At 52.7% G+C, this 22,491-nt stretch overlaps 10 protein-coding genes across 10 annotated transcripts; 6 read left to right on the top strand and 4 right to left on the bottom strand.

Moving 5' to 3' along the window:
- Positions 1–528: 528 nt before the first annotated feature.
- On the top strand, positions 529–1,785 carry CTAM01_06563 (cytidylyltransferase; the record flags this gene model as incomplete). The annotated part of the gene is made up of 1 exon (XM_060522590.1): positions 529–1,785. The coding sequence occupies one exon, from the start codon at positions 529–531 to the stop codon at positions 1,783–1,785; it is 1,257 nt and encodes a 418-aa protein (XP_060382849.1).
- A 1,239-nt stretch (positions 1,786–3,024) lies between these two features.
- CTAM01_06562 (F-box domain-containing protein) lies at positions 3,025–4,230 on the bottom strand (the record flags this gene model as incomplete). Its single annotated transcript, XM_060522589.1, has 1 exon — positions 3,025–4,230. The coding sequence occupies one exon, from the start codon at positions 4,228–4,230 to the stop codon at positions 3,025–3,027; it is 1,206 nt and encodes a 401-aa protein (XP_060382848.1).
- A 571-nt stretch (positions 4,231–4,801) lies between these two features.
- On the bottom strand, positions 4,802–6,118 carry CTAM01_06561 (SirQ; the record flags this gene model as incomplete). The annotated part of the gene is made up of 3 exons (XM_060522588.1): positions 4,802–5,718; positions 5,776–6,030; positions 6,082–6,118. The coding sequence occupies 3 exons, from the start codon at positions 6,116–6,118 to the stop codon at positions 4,802–4,804; spliced, it is 1,209 nt and encodes a 402-aa protein (XP_060382847.1).
- A 1,513-nt stretch (positions 6,119–7,631) lies between these two features.
- CTAM01_06560 (acyl-CoA dehydrogenase family member 10) lies at positions 7,632–9,020 on the top strand (the record flags this gene model as incomplete). Its single annotated transcript, XM_060522587.1, has 2 exons — positions 7,632–7,946; positions 8,007–9,020. The coding sequence occupies 2 exons, from the start codon at positions 7,632–7,634 to the stop codon at positions 9,018–9,020; spliced, it is 1,329 nt and encodes a 442-aa protein (XP_060382846.1).
- An 836-nt stretch (positions 9,021–9,856) lies between these two features.
- Positions 9,857–11,595, top strand: CTAM01_06559 (aldehyde dehydrogenase; the record flags this gene model as incomplete). Its single annotated transcript, XM_060522586.1, has 5 exons — positions 9,857–9,961; positions 10,015–10,372; positions 10,423–10,511; positions 10,572–11,171; positions 11,233–11,595. The coding sequence occupies 5 exons, from the start codon at positions 9,857–9,859 to the stop codon at positions 11,593–11,595; spliced, it is 1,515 nt and encodes a 504-aa protein (XP_060382845.1).
- Positions 11,596–11,786: 191 nt separating this feature from the next.
- On the bottom strand, positions 11,787–12,812 carry CTAM01_06558 (rhamnolipids biosynthesis 3-oxoacyl-(acyl-carrier-protein) reductase; the record flags this gene model as incomplete). Its single annotated transcript, XM_060522585.1, has 4 exons — positions 11,787–11,853; positions 11,906–12,123; positions 12,185–12,326; positions 12,388–12,812. 4 exons carry the CDS (start codon positions 12,810–12,812, stop codon positions 11,787–11,789), a joined length of 852 nt encoding a protein of 283 aa, XP_060382844.1.
- A 558-nt stretch (positions 12,813–13,370) lies between these two features.
- On the top strand, positions 13,371–15,213 carry CTAM01_06557 (4-coumarate-CoA ligase 2; the record flags this gene model as incomplete). Its single annotated transcript, XM_060522584.1, has 4 exons — positions 13,371–13,686; positions 13,737–14,734; positions 14,792–14,895; positions 14,958–15,213. The coding sequence occupies 4 exons, from the start codon at positions 13,371–13,373 to the stop codon at positions 15,211–15,213; spliced, it is 1,674 nt and encodes a 557-aa protein (XP_060382843.1).
- Positions 15,214–16,606: 1,393 nt separating this feature from the next.
- CTAM01_06556 (monooxygenase) lies at positions 16,607–18,477 on the top strand (the record flags this gene model as incomplete). The annotated part of the gene is made up of 2 exons (XM_060522583.1): positions 16,607–16,839; positions 16,911–18,477. 2 exons carry the CDS (start codon positions 16,607–16,609, stop codon positions 18,475–18,477), a joined length of 1,800 nt encoding a protein of 599 aa, XP_060382842.1.
- A 711-nt stretch (positions 18,478–19,188) lies between these two features.
- Positions 19,189–19,559, top strand: CTAM01_06555 (uncharacterized protein; the record flags this gene model as incomplete). The annotated part of the gene is made up of 2 exons (XM_060522582.1): positions 19,189–19,391; positions 19,466–19,559. Coding segments are annotated over 2 exons (297 nt in total), but the record flags the coding sequence as incomplete, so codon positions are not given.
- Positions 19,560–19,712: 153 nt separating this feature from the next.
- On the bottom strand, positions 19,713–20,708 carry CTAM01_06554 (uncharacterized protein; the record flags this gene model as incomplete). The annotated part of the gene is made up of 2 exons (XM_060522581.1): positions 19,713–19,834; positions 19,901–20,708. 2 exons carry the CDS (start codon positions 20,706–20,708, stop codon positions 19,713–19,715), a joined length of 930 nt encoding a protein of 309 aa, XP_060382840.1.
- Between the last annotated feature and the right edge of the window lie 1,783 nt (positions 20,709–22,491).

The following is a 22,491-nucleotide window of genomic DNA, read 5'->3' as shown; positions in this document are numbered from 1 at the left end:
CGTCATTGTAGATAGAGTACAGCAGAGAGCATCATCGTACTGGAAGGTAAAGTCTGAGATTTCTCTGGATCTTGTTAATAACAAGGCGTAAAGTAGAGTTGACCAACATGTTGTTGTTAGTTGAAGATGATAAAAAGAGGTTGGTTGAGGAGCTCCAGAGACAAGACACGGCAGGATACGTACTTGACCAGTGGAGATAGGGTTAGCCAATCATATGACAGTGAAGCAGCCCCGCGTTATCTCCGCAGCGGCAAGGATGAATCAGCATCGCTAGCGCGAGCCCCACACTCTGACTCGTCCCCCCTCACCTCGGCCTGGCAGCAAGAGCTACCTACCCTGCGGAATCACCCCACCTGCCCGAGGGAAACAACAGCTCACAGCACCGGATTCAACTCAACTGAACTGCTGTATCCGTGATTGAGGCACACATCGCCGTTACTTGCTAAATCTGTCTATAGTATACCATTTGTGTCTACTGTTCACATCTCTTTGCAACTTGTCACGTGCAAACACGAACCGATTCCCAGAATGGGCTCTCAAGACTACCCGAGCCTACTGCTCCTCCCGCTCCCCACCCAGCCACCATCACGGGCCTCGCTCAGCGCCGCATACCGTCCCTCGCTACAGGCAGTCCTATCCAAAGTCAAGAACCCAAGTCGGTCTTCCGTGCTTATTGTGGCTGTCGTTGGCCCTCTTCTCCGCGGGGCATCACCAAAAACCAAATCGCTGTCATGGCAAGCTACCCAGTCTCTCATCGCCGGTCTCTACAGCCTCATCGCCCTGATATGCGCCGAGCAGGCCATTGCCAGCGATGTCGACGGGGGACCTGGCGCGGTTGACGCACGCGTCGTCTTGGTGGACCACGATGCCAACCGGAGGTTTGCGCCGGACTTTCAGGCCGCCATCGATCCTAACAACACAACGGTCGTGGACCTGCCGACCTTTGCCTCGGCATACCACCCCTGGAACTTCATCTTCCATATCAATAGTGAACAAGGCTATCGTACATTGTCGACATATCTCAAGTTCGCTGAGAGTAGGCAAACGATTTTGCAGTCGCAACTGGTGGTTGTCGAGGCAGGTCTGAGTATGAATGTCGAGGGATCGAGCGAGGATCCAGTGGAAGATACCCCGGGATACAACATCGTCTGTCTAGGGGGGACATTCGACCATTTACACCCCGGCCACAAATTACTCCTCACGGCAGCCGTACTTCTACTCCGGGTGCCGGTCAAGGACTCGACATCGCATTGCCGCTTGATCGTCGGCATCACCGGAGACCAGATGCTGGTCAACAAGAAACACGCAGAGCTCGTGCAATCATGGGATGACAGAACCAACTACACTCTCGACTTTTTATCATCCCTTCTTGAGCTAAACAAGAGCGGGTGGAAGAAGAAGACAAGCCCGGCAGAAACGGTGACGAGACAACCGGGCCGCGTCGAGGCCACCTTTCGCGACGGCGCCATCGTCGTCGAATGTGTCGAGTTCCAGGACGTCTATGGCCCGACGGTCACGCTGGAGGAGATGGATGTGCTCGTGTACTCGGGGGAGACGCGGTCGGGAGGAAAGGCCGTCAACGACAAGCGGACGGCGCAAGGGTGGAAGCCGCTGGAGACATTTGAAGTGGAGGTGTTGGATGCCAGTGAGCAAGGAGAGGGGGCGAGCGAGACGGAGAATTTCGCGTCCAAGATTAGCAGCACGGCGATTCGGAAGCAAAAGGCTGAGGCAGCGGCCAAAGCAACGGCGACAGCGAGGCCAGAGAGTAAAAGCCGGCTGGCTTAGTTAGTCGATGGTGAATACGGTGGTGGGGATATCACGCCTATGGCTAAACAATACGGAGGCGTGACTTTTTTCAGTGCCTTTGATTTCTGTGGGAAATTGGCACCTTTTCCCACGCTTGCTTTGGCTTGAAGCGCCCAGAAGAGAACCTGAATAAGCTCCCAGGCAGGCCATTGCCCAGTTTCCCATCACCCAAGCCAAAATCCAACGACTTCAGTGGCATTATGTCAAATTTCGACAGACTTCCTGTCCCGCTTGAATAATTCAAAGATCCGACATGGCATATCCTCCTGTTCAGTCTCTTCTGTGCTACGAATGACAGCCCACCATGAAGGAGTGGACCGTAGTGGCTGAATGGTTGACGCACTTTGTAGAGACTCAAGGAGTGTGCCGCATCACATGTAAGCCTAGCTCACCACTCATTTGAGAGAACGTTGTATCCGACACGTCTGAATTCCTCCCACAAAGCTATGTCAGCTGTCTGTGACGTAGAAGCCTACAGACTATCATGCATAGCCGTCTGGCCTCTGACTGGTTTGCTTCTTCCCAAGGTAGATATCGCTTGAGCGGTACTCGCTATTCTCCGCTTGCCCCCGTATCCAGTATGCCGGTGGGAGCTCTGCCGATGTGCGCTTCTATAATCCTTTATACAGCTGGTCGGACGGCCCCCGATGGCGTGATGCTCTTTGACGCTCTCTGACGTATTAGTTAGAGGTAATGTTTGGGAGGACACTCCGGTTTGAAGCATCGTGTTCATTGGGTTCGCAAATTGTGGCTCGATGCACTATGTTTCTGTAAATGTTGTGGATGATTAAAAGAGTTGTCGTTGTCTACTGTACCATCGCCCAGCTGATGTTAAATCTGGGGTGAGAAGCCTGGTCCGTACTAGGCTCCGCAAGTCCGGAGACGGCGGCGGGTGGGCCCGAACTCTGACCGCGACTAGTGGAGCCGCGATCTACGGTGATCATGTCCGGTCCGGCTCATCTGGTGCGAACAGCATTGAATCAAATGATGTAAAAGCCTACAAGTTCATCATTCGAGTTTGGGGAGAGACTGACTGAGCCAAAGCACTGGATATACTGGATGTGGTCTTGGTCTTCATCTATTGTCATCTAATCATCGTCTACTCTTCGTTTATACTTTTCTACGTATAGTTTGCTGTTCCTCTGTCTTTACTTTGACTTCTCACTCCAAGTCTTCTAGCCTCCTCTGTTTGGTCTTTGGTTTCTAAGTCTTTTTCTTCTAATCAGCTTCACCGTCTGTGTCGAATGCCCCGATAATATCCAGCTGCAAGCCGTGCTCTCTACACGCTTCCTTGATCTCACGTGAAACTCCAGCGTCGCCCTCGGGCACCACAAAGGTCTTCCAGGCCTTGGCGACGACGTCTTTGGTCTGAATCGTGTAGAGAAGAAGATCCGTCACCTCCTCGTCGGAGCCCATCTCGTTGAAGAACTCCAAAATCTCCATCTCTGGTGGGAGACCGACCGAGTGCATGCGCGGCTTCTTGGACGTCTTTCCAAAGAGCTGGTAGTCCCAGTTCATCCTCATACTCTTGAGCGCCTCGAATTCTCTCATCCTCAACGGTTTGCGACAGCCGAGCGTTGGCGAGTCAATGGTGAACGTCTTAAGTGAGTGGGCCTGGGAGTTGAGGGCGAGCACGTAGTCGGCAAAGTTGTCGGAGCTCTCCTCCAGCTCGGGCTTCGGCTCTGCCGTCTGCGTCATGACGAACTCTTCCAGGCCCTCTGGGAATTCGAGGAGGTCTGAGAGTCCGTCATCGTTAATGTCGCATTCGAGAAGGTGTAACTTCTTCAGTCCGGTCTCGTGGGGACGCTCCATGAAATCGAATCCTTTCTCGTCGAGTTTGGCTCGTTTGATGATCAGGGTCTCCAGCGTGGGGTGAGCAAAGATGTGGATGTTTTCTCGCAGGTCCCAGTAGGCGTCATCGGCGCACTGGTAGAATAGTGTGCACTCCTTGAGGTACGCCAAGTCGAACGGCCCGTTGAAAAGGGTACCGATGCCGTGTAAAAGGACGTGAGGAACAGCAATGTCGAGTTTTTCCAGATTTGACATGACGGAAAGTGTGCGCGAAAGAGTATCGGACCGCGTGGGGTCATAATGAGAGTTGTGAACGGGTGCGTCGAGGGCCAGGCGCGAAAGCTCCTCATTAGGATAAATCAATTTCACCTCATTAATGGCCGAACCACGCCGCGGTCGCCGGCCCAGCGATTCGCTGAAAGTGAGATGAAGCTCCGGGCTCTGAAAGTGAACGCTCTTGTACAAGACGGCATCGGCCAACCTATGGTAGCGCTTGTTCAAGCGCGATACATTGCAGAGGTCCTTGTGGCAGAGGCGATTCAGCGTCTCGATGAGGAGCTCCTCGGGCAAGGCGGCGAGCTTGTCGCGTTTGGCGTCGTCGCCGTTGACGTCGCCATCGGGGAAGAGCAGCATACTCGTCGACCTCACGAGTATGCCTTCAGGCCCGGCCTTAATGGGGTGATGGTCTTATCTTCCGTATCGTGGAGACCCTCAGCTGACGGGGGACCTTGCGGGAACAGCGGGGCGGATTTAAATCGTATGAGTTGTTGAGCAGGGACGGTAGAAAGAAAGGAAGTAAAGTGAACGATTCACTTCAAGAAGAAAACTCTCCCCAAGAAACCAAAAATCGAAGAAGAAATTCTGCAAGCAACAAGGTGCTCTAAACGGTTCACCTCAAGCAGCGTCGGACTGAAAGAATGCGTGGAATGTTTGAAATGCGGAAGTTGCATCTCAGCTGCGTCCATCGTAAGGTGGCCACTGTAACGCACGGCCACTGTGGCTGGGATGCATGTGTCATCCTGTTTTCGGTTACGGTACGTCTAAGTACGTACCTGGCCGGAAGGGTGGGTCTGGTTTCGGGGCCACCTCCGGCAAGGCCTCCCCAATGAGTGCCGGGGCCAGCTCCCGACAGGATCCGTTCAACAAAAAGGAAGAACTGTTGAAGCCAACGTTACTAATGATTCTTGAAAAAGACGTAGAGCCGCTACGGAATGATTCGAGCCTTTCTGAACCTGTTGAACACAGTATGCCAAGAACTCTTCGTATCGATTTCTTCCTTGCTGGAACCCCACATCTCGTGGCACTGGGTCATGTCAAGCTGCCTGTCGAAACCAAGCATGTTCGTCAGACCGTATATCATTCCCACGCCATGCGTTGGCTCAATGAAGGTACGGTCGTTGATAATGTGACCGCCAACAAGGCCATGCTTCTTCTCCATCTCTTTCCACTTTTCAACATGCTTCATCAGATAGTGCTCAGGCAGAGGAGCCTGGCGATCTGGCAGAGGAGGAGTGCCCTTCAAACCAAAGTACTCACAGATGACCGGCCATCTGTATCTCCAAGAAGAAGATTCAAAGTTGTCACCGGCATTGTACGTCTGTTTGTGTGTGATATTGGGATGCAACGATGCGTAGATGCAAATCTTGGCGAGAATATCTTGGTTGCTTTCCTGGCTGAGATTGTTCCAACACTTTTCGTTGCCCGGGAAAGGGCATTCGACTCCTTTTCCTTGGATTTCTGCAAAGAGAGAAAGGTAAATTCCCAGCGTCTGTGCCGCGCAATAACTGTTGTTGTTTGGTACGAAGCCAACAATTGTGTCAGCTCTGACTTCGCACCAAGACCAACTCTTCCCCTCGCAAAGCCGAGACAGCGCATCAATCTGGTGGTAGTAGAAGAGTTGCGAGCCAAATGGTTCAGGGATTCGCGGTAGCGACTCGCGCAGAGGGAGTTTCTTTGCGAACGGAAAGTGATCAATGAGATGGATGCCATATGCCTTGGTGCCTGTTGGCAGGACGACATATTGCAGACTTGGGGATAGGCGATCAATGGCAGTAACAGCCTTTTTGACGAGCTCAGTGTTGATCTCGCATTCCTTTGCCGGGTCGAGATTCATAATGTAAGCTGGTAGGTAGTATTAGCACACGGGCTGGTGTAAATGCCGTCACTGACGTTCCATACCGCAGAAGTAGACGTGGGTAATCTTCCGGAGATTCTCTACTTTGTTCCGGATATCTGTTTCGAAAGCTTCCTGACCCCCAGGTGTCAGGATGTTTACACCGCTGACAACGTGAAGCTTCTCAGATACTGGCCACTGAGTGGTTTCGCTGCTGATTGGGCGATTGGTGAGGGCCGTCACAGAATCAAAGGTATCTTGGCTGGGATAACCTTGGAGTATAGCATTAACGATGGCCCACCCAGTGATTCCACTTGAGCCTGTATCGCCTTGTTAGAACGAGTAAGTTATTTGAGGACGGCTATACAAACCAAACAGCAGGGCATGCTTCTCAGCTGTCTTCGACATGGTGGCTCTTCGAGCACGCAAATAATGAGCTGAGCGCTTGCTATAGTTAGGTTGTTCGTCGGTTATCACCCCTTTACTTGGTCAAGCCTCTGTAGTTGCGTGGTTCAGTATTCAAAGTCGGTTCAGAATATTGCGAAAGGAGGAGGATAGGTTGAAGACCAGAGATACAGTAATCTGATAACGTTGGTTGCTTAGAAGGATTGGGTCTGACCGGCTTTTTGTTGACCGCTTATCTGCATGCCAAGGTCGCCATTCAACAAGTGCCTCTTAAAAGCTGGATCTTCAGCTTACGAGTAAGAAGAGAATGGGAATTAATTTTCACTGAGGCGTTGCTTGCCCTGCGCCGTGACTTTGAGCTCAATCTAGTCATCACCGCCCAAGAGTCCGAGCAGAGTTTAACACCAAAGTCAATGCAGTCGACATTGGACGGACTTGGAGTATGAAGGATAAAGTCCATCCTGGCAGAACACTACCTGGGAATGAACCTGTCATCTTCATGCAATAAAGAATTGATTGACGAAAAGATCTATGGAGGCAGTGTTGCCAGATGTGTAGCACTATTCACTATCCGCATGTCTATGCCTTCATACAAATACGAGGTGCAACAACCGGAGTTTACATGGCATTGGTTTATCTCAATCCGGCGAAAGACAATACATAGAAAAACCAAAATGATATTACATATTGTTCTGCCAAGTGTGACTATGGTAGGACGGGACCACACAGACTAAGGTCGTGACCTAGGGGGGGGGGGGGGTGGAGGCGGCAGCGGGAACAAGCATAGTAGTAGAGCACACAGTGAAGCACGCAAAGATACTTCTACTCTTCACATCTCTACTGGGGAACCCCATGCAACCCTCCAAAGGTAAATTGACCAGTGGATAGAACGTGGAAGATAATAGAGGAGGTAGTTGTACAACAACGCCAGGTAGGCGTAGCATGAGTACTATGGAGGCTGGTACAAGGTTGGCCTGATGGAGCAGATAGTAAGGAAAATCCTGCAAGGTCTCATTGGCTTCTGAGGCACCCTATCAGGGCGCTCAACCAAGGATTTGAATGGGTGTATGAGTGCGGTATTGTTTCGGGTTCCAGTCTTCTCCTCCTCATCCTGACGCACAGCCGATGATCCCCGGATGAGCTCCCCCGCGTGGACTCCGCACAAGCTTGCAGAACCGTGAGGGGCCGAGGTCAACGCCCCACCCTAAGTTCCCCGGCCGTCTGATACTTGAAGGATGTATCGAGGACACTGAATCATTAGCGTCTGGAGCCGCCTTGAGCTCTGGATGATACTGGAGTCTGCCATGGAGGGGAGCTCATGAGGTACTTGGACTCGCCTGTTGGTACGGTGCAGCGGATGGTCTCGGCAAGATCGCGGTACCACTAGGCTTGGATGGATTCTCTCGGCTTTATAATGCTTTTCGCTAAAAGTTGAAAGTTCATTTTGAGGATACAATTCAAAAGTTCAGGCAGAATTACCGACCACAAAGCCCACGGATAATCAAGTCAACAAGTTATGGAGAGTCCCGCTTTTGCTCACCTGCCACCATGGGTGAAAGCCAAGCTCTCACCTTTGGCCATTGAGAAGATCAATGCTGTGTACGAATGGGTCGAAAATGAGTGTATCCCGAGAGAGCAGGTCTTCAAAGCCCAACTCGAGGCTCGACGCTGGACAACACCGCCATTAATACACGAACTGCGCAAAAAGGCCAAAGAACGCGGTCTTTTCAATCTCTTCCTACCCAATCACTTCAAGGAAAGTCCGGGTCTCACGAATTTGGAGTATTCATGCTGCGCCGAGATAATGGGCCGGTGCTACTGGGCAGCCCAGGTACGAAACATGTCTTTGTATTATGGCTGATGGAAAGAATGGTGTGCTAACTTGCTTTAGACGATGAACTGCCACGCTCCAGAGACAGGTAATATCGAGCTTCTGGCCAAGTACTGCAACGAAGCACAGAAGAAGAAATGGCTCCAGCCGCTTCTCGACGGCACTGCATCCTCTGCCTATTCCATGACCGAGCCGGACGTAGCGAGTTCAGACGCAACACAGATCGGAATCAGCATCAAGCGCGAAGGCGACTTCTACGTAATCAACGGAAGGAAGCTCTACGGAAACTGCCTCTGGAACAAGGACTTGTCGTTCTACATCCTCATGGGCTGCACCAACCCAGACAACCCAAAATGGTCCCGTCACTCCATGATCATCGTCCCCTGCGACACGCCAGGAATCAGCCAAGTTCGCAACCTGACAATCATGGGCTATGACCACGCGCCAGAGGGCCACGGAGAATATCTCTACGAGAACGTCCACGTCCCAGTAGAAAACATCATCCTTGGAGAAGGACGCGCCTTCGAGATCGCCCAAGGCCGTCTGGGTCCCGGCCGGATCCACCACTGCATGCGCTTAATCGGGCAATGCGAGAGAGCCTACGAGCTAGCTCTGATCCGCTGCAACGACGCGCGCAAGAAGCCACGCGGAAAACTCATCGGCGAGTTCGATTCCAACATTGAGCGCGTTGCCCAGATGCGTCTCGAGCTGGATGCCGCCCGCCTCGTCGTCCTGAACGCCGCCGATACGATGGACCTCTTGGGGAACAAGGCTGGCAAGAGAGCGATTGCGCAGAGCAAGATCCTGGTGCCGATGATGGCTACGAAGATTATCGACGAGTGCATGCAGATGTATGGAGGCCAGGGACTAACGCAGCATACGCCGCTCCCTGAAATGTGGACGTATGCGCGCTTTGTGAGGATTGCGGACGGGCCTGATGCGGCGCATCGGCATCAGGTTGGGAGAGAGGAGATGAAGACGGCGGATGAGGTTATCAAGAAGCACAAGGTGTATCAGGAGCGCTGTATGAAGTTCGCAGAACAGTACGGGGAGCGGTACATATCATTCGACTAGGGATTAGCCACAGTGAAATCTAGTTGAGCTCTGTACCTTAGATAACGAGAATGCTAGAGCTTTGAGTCTTTTACTACAATCAAGTAATCGTAGTAGCAAGCGAGTGTAGTCAATGCTCACAATCTCATCATGGGTTTCGAGAGCCATCGCCAGCTGGATGAGCTTTCCTTTGGTCGACGTCCATATCATCTTCATCGAAACTTCCTATACAGTAGCCATATCAATTATCGTATCGCTCAGAAATCCTGCGCCTCAACAGTCATTAACGGTTGGGACCCAACCACAGGAACAAAGTGGGGAGAACGTTGATCCAGCGGAAAGTCAGCCGTTCTCCCGAATCAGTTATGCTTAATTTAGACAACCAACTCGACTAAGGATGTCACAACTTACTCAGCATTCAATTTGCACAAAAGACCCAGTATTATCGTCAGCTTTGGTCCTTCTGTCCAACAAAAGATCCCCGCAGTTTGGTGGCGTTTCTCGTGTGGTGTCGTGGAACCCAAGAGCTTTTCGTTGGCACAGAAGGCTGCGTAAGCCGCGCCAAGTTGGACGTGCATGCGTCTCCAGGCAGGCGAGAACAACGATCCCCTCATTGAGGGTGCATTCATGCGCTGTGATTATGCGATGCCGGAATGAAGGAGGACGCCGAACTTATCTCCGTGGGCCTTCGATAGCCTTCGTGTAATGGGTCATGGCTGGAGTTGTAGATGCTAAGAAGATCATCAAGATTTAACTGCTCATTTAAGCCCGTTCTGCTCTGTGTTATTAACTGAAGTTCCACCCGAGATCCGTCGTCTTATCTCATACAGTGCCCTTTCTTAAAGCATCTGCTCATCATGGATACATTCGGGTCGTCGTTGAAGGAAGCTGTGAGCGGCAGCAAGTCGGAGTTCCCTTGGAGCAAGACCAACCTCCCCAAGCAGCTGTACATAAACAACCAAGTGAGCAGGAGTTTATTCTCTAAGAAAACTTGACGTCGCTGACAGAACGTTAGTATGTCGACTCCAAAAACAGCAAGAAGCTAGAGCTCTTCAACCCCAATGACGAATCTCCAGTAGCCGATGACGTCCCTCTCGGCGGCCAAGAGGACGTCGACGCCGCCGTCGCAGCAGCAGAAGCCGCCTTTCCCAAGTGGAAAAAGACGCTCCCGACCGTGAGGCGAGACATGCTGAACAAGCTCGCCGATCTGGTCGAGCAGCACGGTCAGGTCCTGGCGGACCTCAACCGCCTCACTCTGGGAGCGCCTTGGGCAACCTTTGGAAGCTTGGAGATGAAGATGGCCAGTGAGAGTCTGAGGTACTTTGCGGGCTGGACGGATAAATTTCCCGGCGAGACGTATCCCCAGGAAGATGGTGAGATAGCGCGTGTCTTTGCTGTCGAATTTTGACTAACGTGGATGTAGGCTTCTTGAAGATTGTTCGGAATGAACCACTTGGCGTTTGCTGTGGAATCATTCCCTGGAACGGTCCTGTTGGGAGTATTGGCATGAAGGTATAAAGTCACGCGGAACGACTCCCTCTTAGTTTTTCATGCTACTAAAAACTCGTATAGGCTGGTCCCGCGCTTGCAATGGGCAACTGCTTCATCCTTAAGCCATCAGAGAAGACGCCGCTTGCAGCGCTGGCCTTCGGCACCCTCATCGAACAGGCCGGGTTCCCGCCAGGCGTATTCCAGATCGTCTCTGGCGACGGAAGCACGGGTGCGCTGTTGGCTAGCCACATGAAGGTGCGCAAGGTCAGCTTCACAGGCTCGACGAACACGGGCCGCAAGATCCAGGAGATGGCGGCCAAGAGCAACATGAAGCGGGTGACGCTCGAGCTCGGCGGAAAGTCGCCCGCCGTCGTGTTCAAGGACTGTAACCTCGAGAACGCAATCACCTGGTGTGCGAACGCCATTACGGCGAATACGGGGCAGGTGTGCGTCGCTGCTAGCAGGGTGTATGTCGAGGCGCCCATCTACGATGAGTTTGTCGCCGGGTATAAGAAGGCCATGGAGGAGAAGCTCAAGGGTGTTGGTGACCCGGACGCTGAGGGGACTACCATCGGCCCATTGGTCGACAAAGCTCAGTTTGATAGGGTTCAGGGCTTCATCGAGCGTGGTCAGCGAGGGCAGGGGACGCTCTTGGTTGGCGGAGGCCGAGTCGGCGAAAAGGTAAGGACTTCTGTCCAGGATCGCTGTCCAGATGAGAAACTTTTGTTAATCTCTAGCCTAGGGCTACTATGTCGAGCCCACGGTGTTCGAAGGCGTGGCGCAAGACGCCGAGATTGCTCGACAGGAAATCTTTGGGCCAGTGTCCATCATCAACAAGTTCGAAACCGAGGAGGAGATCATTGAGAAGGCCAATGATACCAACTTTGGGCTCATGGCTGGCATCTTCAGTCAAGATATCAATCGTTGCCTGAGAGTTGCTTCAGAGATTGACAGCGGTATGGTGGGGATCAACTGTATCAGCCTGATGTTCCTGACGGCGCCGTTTGGTGGTACCAAGGAGAGTGGACTGGGTCGGGAGGGCGCGATCAATGCGCTAAGAACCTTCACGGAGCCTAAAACTGTCATGGTGAACTTGACGTACTGAGGGGCCCATAGTCGTACATAATAGTATATCCTGAATAGTGAGTTGATAGGTCATGCCTTTACTACTACCATGTGATCGTAGCCACACCGTGCCAACCCCATCTTCATGTCTCATCAGGTCGCGTGTGTTCACACATGTTATACCGGGATATAATATCCTGTAATCTGGCCGTTTACGAGCGACCCATCGTCTTACAGCTTGGATTGTCTTCCAGCAACTAACCGCGCCCCTCCATCGATCTCAATAACCACGCCGTTTCTTTCCGGAGATATTAGTAGGAAGATCTTGAACCAGTCGGAACCGTACTTACACGTATTTCGCTGCTCGAGAACACAGGAACACGGCGACACCAGCGATGTCGTCTGGCTCACCAAGCCGGCCAAGGGGATTGCCTCTGCTCAGCTCGTCGATTCCACCAAGGTTATTGATTAAACCTTGTGCCAACTTCGATGGGAAAAAGCCAGGGGCAATGATGTTGGACGTGATGTTCTTCGGGCCTAGTTCGACCGCGAAATTACGTCCCAGATGCTGAGAATGATATCAGCGACACCGCAACTTACGGACATTTCATTGAGAGGTAAGAACTCACATTGGCAGCTGCTTTTGATGCTGCGTACATGATAGTACCGTGTTCACCAACGTGCGGTACATTGCCACCCGCTGTCGAGCTCACGGTGAGCACCCGGGCTGGATCGTGTTCTGACGCTGCTTTCTCGAGTAGAGGTAGGAACCTCGAGTGGCGTCAATACATCCTTGCAACTAAATCATATTTGCTGATGGCAACGCGCTCACTTTTGAACCAACTCAAACACGCCTCTCACGTTGAGATCCAAAATCTTGACTGAGCTGCTGGGCGGGGCATCCTCAAACTTGGAACCCCAGGCTGCTCCAGCATTACAGACCAAGATGTTCAGCCCCTTCTCGCCCACGATGTTCTTGACTTCTCCGACGAGACGGACGATATCTTTCGAGTCGGCGACGTTTGCGGAGATTCCGATTGCCTTACCTCGAGTATTGGGGAGACGGTTAAGCTTGTCAATGGCTTGGCTGATGCCTTGCTCGCCCTCCAATTTTCTGGCGGTGATGATGACGTGAGAGCAACCTGAGAGGAGGAACGCCGTGGCCATGTGCAGACCTAACCCACGAGATCCCCCAGTGACGAGGGCAGTCTTTCCCCTGAGGGAAAAAGTAGAGCCGAAGTCTTTGAGTTCCGACATGGTAGGGGATGACTTAGTCGACGATGTAGCCCACAAGCAATAAACGGTCTTCGCAAATCGCTCTCACCACACAACAAAAAGTATCAGATCCAGATAGTCAGTGACCAAACGCAAAGCAAAGAGCCTCCCGGGGCTATTGCCGGTCGCTTCGGTTTAGCCTCCTCCCCGGGAACTCGGGCAAGTCGGGGTAGCAACATGGCGCCGGCTCGACCCCAGGTTTCCCCAACGTTACCCCGCATAAACCCCCCTACCGAGGCGATCCCGAGGGACGACACGGCCGTTAGTAGCCCCATCCCAAAGTGCTAGGACCTGGACAGGATGACGACGGTACAACACACGCGGACCCTTGTCGGGGTTCGTAGTCAGATTTCATGATAATGCCTGACTCTCTAGACTCATTAGGTTGAGGTGTACCTTCAAGCTTTGTGAAGTTCGATCCGGCGCTATCCAATATCTCATTCAAGTTCTGAATTTCTCCTTCAACCCTTGGGTCTTCTATGTTCAATCTCACTTTATTCCCATCTTCCGAGCGCACCAGAGCTGACCAAAAATAACAAAATGGTCTTCAACTCACCTTATCCGCCGCTGGATATTCCAAAGACGAACCTCCTCTCATACCTATTCCCCAAAGGGTCAACGCCATCTGATGAACCCATATGGATCGACTGTAAAGATGACAAAATCAATCTCTCACCAAAGCAGATGCTGCAATGGGTGAAGAGACTGGGATTCGGCCTCCAAAACCTCGGCCTCGAACGCGGTGATGTGGTCATGATTTGCACACCCAACCAGATCTTTGTGCCGGTAGCATACCTTGGTATCGTGTCCGTAGGCTGCGTCTTCAGCGGCGCCAACCCAGCTTACACAGTTCCTGGTACGTTTTCTCGACTGAATTGCAACCAATGTTTGACTAAAACTGTGCAGAGCTTGTGCATCAAATGACCAACACTGCGGCCAAGGTTGTACTCGTCCACCCAAATCATCTAGATCAGGTCTTGGAAGCCGCAGACAAGTCCAGAATACCTCGTTCTCGGGTCTTTCAGTTCTCCGAGGTTGAGAACCCGGTCAAGCACGGTGTGCCGGACTGGAGGCAGATGATTGGCACACCAGCCCAGGCAAACTCATATCAATGGCCAGAGCTGAGCGCGGAAGAGTCAACCAGCACCGTTGCAACCATCAACTACTCATCGGGCACCACTGGCCTGCCAAAAGGCGTCTGCGTATCACACCACAATCTCATTGCCAACGTCGAGCAGACGATCTACATGAGATACGCGGAAAAGCCATACTCCTTTGAGAACCGGCCCCGGGAGAGATGGATCGGCTTCTTACCCCTCTACCACGCCTACGGCCAGCTCTATGCCGTCCTCATGGCGATGAAACTGGATGTCCCGATCTACATTATGAAAGAGTTCCGGTACGAGGACTTCCTCTTCGCCATTGGCAAGTACAAGATCACCAACCTGCAAGTCGCGCCCCCTATCCTCGTCATGCTGTCGAAGCGGCCAGAGACAGCCCGCTACGACTTGTCGAGCGTCAAGGACATGCTCTGCGGAGCGGCGCCCTTGTCGCGGGAGCTGCAGAATGAGTGCCAGAGGAGGTTCTCGGCGCAAATCAACCAAGGGTGGGGCATGACGGAGGTGACTTGCGGGGGCATCATGGTACCTGGAGGCATCAAAGACGACACTGGCAGTGTGGGGAAGCTGGTGCCAAACTGTGAGTGTAAGCTGGTGGATGAGGAGGGCAAGGAGGTCGGCTTTGGTGAGCCGGGAGAGTTGTGTATGAGGGGTCCCAACATTTGCCTCGGGTACTGGCGCAACGAGGTTGCCACCAAGGAGGCGTTGGTGGATGGATGGCTCAAGACGGGTGATATCGCTGTCTGCAATGAAGATGGCTACTTCTGGATCGTGGACCGCAAGAAGGTAAGGGTCTTGTCTTCGCGTCCTCGAAGTCGGACAATTTTCTAACACAAGTTGCAGGAGCTTATTAAGGTCAACGCCCTTCAAGTTGCGCCCGCAGAATTGGAAGCCGTCTTGCTCGAGAATGAGCACGTTGCAGACGCTGCCGTTGTGGGAATCACGATGTAAGCAATATACATCATGTTGAAACGACTGCAGCTCTCAAGACACTGACATCACAACGTAGTGAGGGCAACGAGTGGCCTAGAGCTTACGTGGCTCTCCAGGACGTCTCATTAGGGAAGGTTAAGCCAGAAAATATCCAAGAATGGATCAAACCGAGGGTCGCCAAACACAAGGCGCTCGTCGGTGGTGTAGTGTTTGTCAATGAGGTTCCCAAGCTTGCGAGCGGGAAGATTCAAAGAAAGGTGATGCGCGAGTGGTCTAAGAGGGATGCAGCGGCCCTGGAGAAGGCAGCGAAGAGTCCGAGATCGAGGTTGTGAATTGATAATGGGGTTACACAATAACGGGTTTGGTACTTGGCACCAGAGGAGGTGATGGTTATGAGTTGCAACTCTTGTATCTAATTGGCCGGTCATGCAGGAAGCATCTGCAACTCATCATCAACTGTCGAATAGCATATCAAGGACAGCTCCCATGCAGGCACATATTGTTGTGAACAAAACCGTGATGAAGATCTTGACGAACTCCATGCTCAAACAAGTGTAGTCCTCCGCGCGTTAATACGAACTTGAGCAGCGTCCCTTTCGATGACACCGGCCATTCTCGATCTGACCTACAGTAACGTCAAAAAGACATGTACGTGTTTGTGTAACCCCAGTTCACGCTCCGTTTTCCGGTTGAGGTCTTCCGACCTACTCGCAGTCGTTTCCACCTACTGTTTGTTTCCCCGCAAGGCCGCATATGCCCCTCTGGCAAAGGTCGTCACTGCTACCCTCATGTAGTCTGTTATGACAGGCTTTCACCGGGGTCCGCGGTCATATGTGATATCCCGGAGATCACTTATACAGTGCAACATCGTGGACTGCGGACACTAGATCCTTCCCGGGGCGGCAATACCCTTCTATTTCATGACCAATTGCCGAAGGGTATCCAGCCAATCCCTCTTGAGCACGCATATTTGTCTCGGAGCTCATGTACAGACGACATCAGCCAAGTTGCGCTCGCGCCTACCCTTCAGCATAGTGGAACACAAGAACGGCGTATCAGGTTCGGCCAATGTTGGTCTCGATCAACACCCACTTCATCTTTGACCTCTCCATACTCCGGTGGGCCCGAGGGGTTGCCATATCTTAGAGATGACACTCATTTCTTATAGGCAGGACGAAATTTTGAGTCAGTAAAGCCACTGTGCGGCTCACGAGTCTGACTCGAAGTGACTCTTGGATTTACCATCGATGGCATTGTACATTCAGTCGTCTGATGTTGATGCTGCCCGCAGCTGCAGTATGAAATGCACGCGGCCGTCATCCGGGACAGTTTAGACGCCACCGCCGAGGTTGTCTGATATCTGCCATGCCTAGGAAGAGCTGTGAGCGTGAGACTCGAATCTCGCCTCAATAACAAGCGTACAAGGTTGCGGCTTGCCTTTGGCGTAGGAACTGTCTGTTTTTGTAACGCGAAAAGTATGTCTACGGTCAACGGTAACGACGATTTGGTACCTACGTGACGTTAATTTACGGGGGCCATCAACTTCTCAGCTTACTTGTACCCCTTCTCCATATGTGTGGCGCTATTGCGGCCAACTTAATTGAATATAAATATCTGGCCCTTGGTTTTCCCTTGCCACCAGGCTTCTTGAGGTCGACTTTCGTGTAACCTCGAATTTCTATAATCCACTTCATCCAAACAATCCTGATTAAATACGACTTGACCATGGGGGATATCCTGCTACCAGAACCCAAAAGTGCGGGAGACAGAGACGCAGCAAGACGCCCGTCAGCTCCGATTCATAGCGAAAGACACGTAAGGATCATTTGCGTCGGCGCAGGTGCTTCTGGCTTGTTGCTAGCCTACAAGCTCCAACGACATTTCTCCAACTACTCGCTTCAGTGTTATGAGAAGAACCCCTCGGTAGCTGGAACATGGTTCGAGAACAGATATCCCGGGTAGGTACACCTCCAGTCAAAGTCAACAAAGACTTCCCCAGACCAAGACCTGCAAGTCCTGATCTTTATAGGTGTGCCTGCGACTTTCCGTCGCACAATTACACTTGGACTTTTGAACCAAAGCTGGACTGGTCCGCCGTTTATCCTCCGGCCCCCGAGATCCTGGAATACTTTGAAAACTTTGCCAAAAAGTATTCGCTATACCAATACATCAAGCTCCAACACCAAGTCATCGGAGCCCATTGGAACTCGGAAGCCGGCGGCTATAACGTCCATGTCAAAGACACATCCACAGGCGAAATGATCATCGATCAATGCGACTTCCTCATCAACGCAGGCGGCGTCCTCAACAACTGGAAATGGCCAGAGATCCCAGGCCTCTCGAAGTACCGCGGCAAGCTACTTCACACCGCAAACTGGGACGACAGCGTCTCTCTGCAAGGCAAGCACGTCGGCCTGATCGGCAACGGCAGCTCGGGCATCCAAGTCCTGCCCGCGATCCGCGAGCAGTGTAAACGCGTGACGACCTTCATCCGCAGACCGACCTGGGTGTCGCCCGCCCAGGGTCTCGAACAGCACTTATTCAGCCCCGCGGAGAAGGCAGAATTTGCGACGAAGCCGGGAGCCCTCCTCGAGTATCGCAAGAATAACGAGTCTGGTCTCAACGGGCAGTTTGGAATTTTTCTGAAGAATAACAAGATCAACGAGGACACGCACGCGTACTTTATCCAGCAGATGAAGGAGAAGCTCAATGACCCCGCGCTCGAGTCGAAGCTCATTCCGGAGTGGAGCGTGGGATGTCGTCGTTTGACGCCGGGCGTCAACTACCTCGAGTCACTCACCAAGCGCAACGTGGAGGTCGTGTACGGCGGGATCAAGGAGATCACGGAACGGGGGTGCGTCGCCGATGACGGGCGGGAGTACCCCGTAGACGTGCTCATCTGCGCCACGGGCTTCGATACATCCTTCAAGCCGCGCTTCCCCATCGTCGGTCCCTCGGGCGAGAATCTCCAGGACAAATGGGCCTCGGATCCTGAGTCGTATTTGGGCATGGCGGCGTCCGGGTTCCCAAACTACTTCATCATATTGGGTCCCAACTGCCCCATCGGCAACGGGCCCGTCCTCCCTGCCATCGAGGCGCAGGTGGACTGGATGCTCAAGGTCATTGATCGCTATCAGACTACCAATGTCGTCTCTTTCACGCCCAAAGAGGAGGCAGTCCGCGACTTTGTGGATTACAAGGAGTCTTTTATGCCGCAGACCGTGTGGTCGGATTCTTGTCGGTCGTGGTATAAGCCTCGTGACAACGGCCCTGTTGTGGCGCTGTGGCCGGGCTCGACGCTACATTACATTGAAGCCATCAAGGAGGTGCGGTGGGATGACTTCGAGGTCAAGTACGCCGGGAACAGGTTCGCGTGGTTGGGTAACGGGTACTCGCAGACGGAGCTGGACGAGACGGCGGACTGGGCATATTATATTCGGGACGAGGATGATGATCCGCCCCTGTCGACGGCTGGAAAGAGGAAGTTGCTTACCAAGAGTGGTACTATCATGGGTCCGAGGAAGACTGTGACGTTCTGTGGGAATCCTGAGGAGGAGCAGCAGCATCAGGAGGTGAAGGAAGCATCTAGACTGTAATGAAGAGCGAACCTAGTATTACGTTTTGCAAGCTAATTAGCTACTTCTCACGATCTCTGTGGATATCTTACCTGATTACCTTCAGCATGGTACATCTAGTGAGTCAGTAGAGTCACAAAGTAATCGTGAGATGCCCCTCTGTGATTCATAAACACAGCAGGTAAGACGAAATAAGGAAATGGTCAAAAAGCCAAAAACACCAGGAGCCGACCGGACCGAGGTTCGAACGCAGGAGTACTGAAGAGTACGGAGCATCACGCACTAGTCAGCACTTCACGGCTCCCAACCCTCGGTCACCAGGCCCGATATTTGTTGTTACGATGGGAAGGCACTAAACTTCTGATAAGGTCTGCTGGCCTGATCTCGCTGTGTGTATACCGACTGGCAGTTCCGGTTCATTCCATAGATATTCACTTCCTAACCCGGACCACTCAACTCGTGTGCCATGCGCTTCAGTCACGTTACGCGTGAACGATACTGTTAATTCATCCACCTCATCTGGATATCAGCAACGCCCGAAGCTACGAATCAGTATATGGCGTGGTCGTGAAACGTTGATCTACAGCAGTTCCAAACACGAGCACCTCACAATCACAAAAGGACAGCTCGCGACTGCGACTGAGTAGTCAGGATAACTACCACAATCAGGACCACATAAGCTTTTATCCTCCCTTCTCCAAAGGCACACCCTCAGAACTGGTTTCAAATTATTGTGTCCCTCAAAACTCTCAGAGGTCCTACTGCGTCTCCCACGTTCTCGTTGCGTGGGTTCTGCTCGCCGTCGCAGCGGCCGACGAGCCCATACCTGACACTGGATCGGTAGGAGCAGGCGCTATCGCAGGCATTGTCCTCGGCGGTGTCTGTGTCGTGGGACTGCTTGCCGCAGCTGTTGGTTTAGCGCGCAATCGAATGTGGTAGCTTGATGCCAGAACGAAGACTCAACGTGAAAAGGCTTCAAGATGCATATAACAGCGTGGAAGGCTGGAAGGAATCGTCTTTTTCTACTTGACGGAAGATTGCAAGTCAGCTCGTCGATTACTCGAGATATGAAGCCCGGATCGGTCAGTACATGCGTTTGCTAGCAAGAAACCAACCGTCTATGCTGTTGAGGCTCATCATCGTTGAGAAGCAAGGGCGCCGGGTCGAAACATTTTAAGGGGGAATACAAGCCGGCCAAGTAAGAATAGGAGTGGGTATTCATCAAGATCATTACAATATAGTTATAGTTAACGGCTCTATGCCGCCTTGGCTTGCGCCTGTGCTTCTTCGACAAACTTCTCCACCTCTTTCTGTGCCTCTGCGGCCTTCTTAGCACCTTCGAAATCCGGCATTACTTTTGCTTCATGACCCAGAGCCACTGTGAAACATGTCAGTGGAATTGTCCTCTTACTTAACGGGCAGGGACCGCGGGGGAGTAACTCACATCTGTCAAAGAGAAAGTAGGAGGTGACGAGGAGGATGGGCATGGCCACCATGGTCGCGGTCCACTTCCTCGCCGCCGTGCCGTACGCTTTCCGGTATTCCTTGCTGTTCGGGTTCAGCTTGGGTCGGGCGTCCGCCTCTGGGGCGCGGGGCGGAGGGGGTGTGGGTGCGTAGGGCCGGATGGGGGCTGCTGCTGGCGTCGCCGCTGCCGCTGCCGCTACAGTGGGAGCCGGTTTCGGGGTGGACGTCGTCGGGGTTGTCGTGGGAGAGCTTGTTGTGGGCGCGGGACTGGGGACTGAGGTGGGCGTCTTCGGGGCAGCGGCAGCAGCAGCAGCAGGGGCGGGAGGAGGAGCGGCCTTTGCTGTGGCCGCTTTTTTGGTAGCAGCAGCAGATGTAGCAGAGGCAGCCTTGGTGGTGCTCGTAGTGGCCTTCTTGACAGTCCTCGTAGCCTTCGGGGTCGTACTCGAAGCGGCAGCCGCCTTGGTGGCGGTAGAACTAGCCTTGGTCGAGGCCGACGAGGTCTTGGACGCAGCAGCAGCTGTGGTGGAAGTGGTGGCAGCAGCAGCAGCCTTCTTGCTAGCAGCAGAGGTGCTCACGCTCTTCTTCGTCGTGGTCGTGGTCTTCTTCGCGGCAGTGGTGGTGGACTTTGTAGCGGTAGCCGGCGCAGCGGCGGCCGTCGTCTTCGCGGCGCGGGTGGCATAGCATCGCTGGGCAAAGAACCCCGCGCGAGAGGCCGGGGCCGAGGGGTTGGCGGCGACTGCGCGCCAGGTGGTGCTCGCTAGAGCTCGGGGGAGGGCCATTGAGTTCATTGTCGAAGGCGTCTCCGTTATATCAGCGGAAACTGGTATTAGAAGATGATTGATTTAGAGGTTGTAAAGCGCTTCAGTTCAGGTACGGTCGAAAGAATTGTGTGCGTGACAAGCTCGTGACTGGAGGAATTTTGCGCCTCGACGAGCGTAGAGTCATATCGAGCCTTCTTGCGGTAGCGTCGACAGGGATTGGGTGACGATGTGCGAGTGCGCCGTCAACAGATCGACATTTGGATGGTGGGATGCGACTTTGGCTTGGCTCGTTCAGCGCGTTCGCGTCGTGATGGTTCATGCGCTGGAAATTGGCAGGTGGGTTGAATACCGTGGACAGCCGCTGACAGCCGAGGAACAGACATCCCAGATGCTGCCAGATGGCCGTAGATAAGGTGGATAGATACCTTCACGATGGCCCCACTTGTCAAATGATTGAGGTAGAGCTTCTTTTCTGGTGCTCTCTTTTTTTTGATAGTCGTCATAGCTCCGAGCTCTTTTCCCTAAAGCTATCATAACCTCTACCAACTCTCACTTCGTACCATTTCAATACCTGTTCGTATGGCTCCAGTTCTGGCATTAAGCGGATAATCATCTGCCACGGAAGACCGGCTCATTCTTCAGTTGTGTCCTGGCTTTCACACTGAGGTCACAGATGGTCTTGAAATGTATTGCACCTCATGATAAGGATACTGCAATACGTTTTGACGGGGGACCGCCCATCAAAACACCCTCCAAAGAACTGAACGCTTGACAGACGCAGCCAAGAAGCACAGAGGAGCTCACATTCACGTCCTAGAGCCGGCGGATCCAGCATCATGAAGGGTTGAGGCTGCTCACCACATCACCGGTGGCTGTGAGAACTACCAGCACCTTGAAATGGTTGACCGCTACCGTTGCATCTTCAATAGGGCAAGTACCACAACGAGAGCACAACTCGAGACGGGGGAAATTGTTCGAGATGGAGACAGACGAAGTCCCAACTTTCGGGGTATAGTAGCCAGGCTTCACAGATGAAGGCCACCATTTAGTTTGCAGCTGCAAGCCTCAAGTCCAGTGAATTGGGCAGTATTTTTTTACACGCAGCCATGTCCCGAACAGACTGTATAGCAGTATGTAATCATGGCCGCGTTGCACTAACAAAGCAATTGTCTTGCCGAGCACCAATGCTGGGAAAGAGGAGAGTTTGGCGGCCGGTATGGAACAACTTACGACATGATGGAGATGTGGTCTGACGAGAACGATTTATAGGACAACTCGGGCAGTTTGCATAGAGTCTTTGGCAGATGTGGACCAGTCCGACCTGCATGAATGCCTGCTCGTCAACGGTCAGAGACACCAAGTGGCTCTCCTCGGAGCTACAAACCTGTAGGTGCCCGCCGCATTTGCATTGTCGGGCAGATCATTGGGCACCAGGGAACGATCTTAGATGGGCAGATTGGGGGCCAAGAGCATCTCAAGTGTCTGGTGTTCGACCCCCCAAAGTTATCCAGCTTCGCAAAACGCTGTGTATTCGACTAGACGGTCGAGTCTTTCGGTTTTCGTTTCGTTCGCAATGCCAAGAGATGCATGATGGACGGTCGGCTTTCTTCGATTGTGGCAACGTTCAACCAGTGTTGGCAATCCTCGGGAGTTCGCCATCGATCGTTTACGAGAGCATGCACGCGGGAATGCAAGTGCATTGCAGAGTTGCCTCGAGGCTCGGAAAGAGGGCGGTGGACAAGGAACAAAAATGGAACGAGACCGCGTCAAAATCGATCAATCTCCGGTCCCCTTGGATGAGAGAAAGCAA

This window comes from Colletotrichum tamarilloi, assembly GCF_030869305.1.
Source record: "Colletotrichum tamarilloi strain Tom-12 chromosome Unknown Scaffold_18.1, whole genome shotgun sequence".
In the NCBI taxonomy this organism is placed as follows: domain Eukaryota; kingdom Fungi; phylum Ascomycota; class Sordariomycetes; order Glomerellales; family Glomerellaceae; genus Colletotrichum; species Colletotrichum tamarilloi.
The sequence above is the reverse complement of the archived record's forward strand: the minus strand, read 5'-3'. Positions and strand labels throughout refer to the sequence as shown.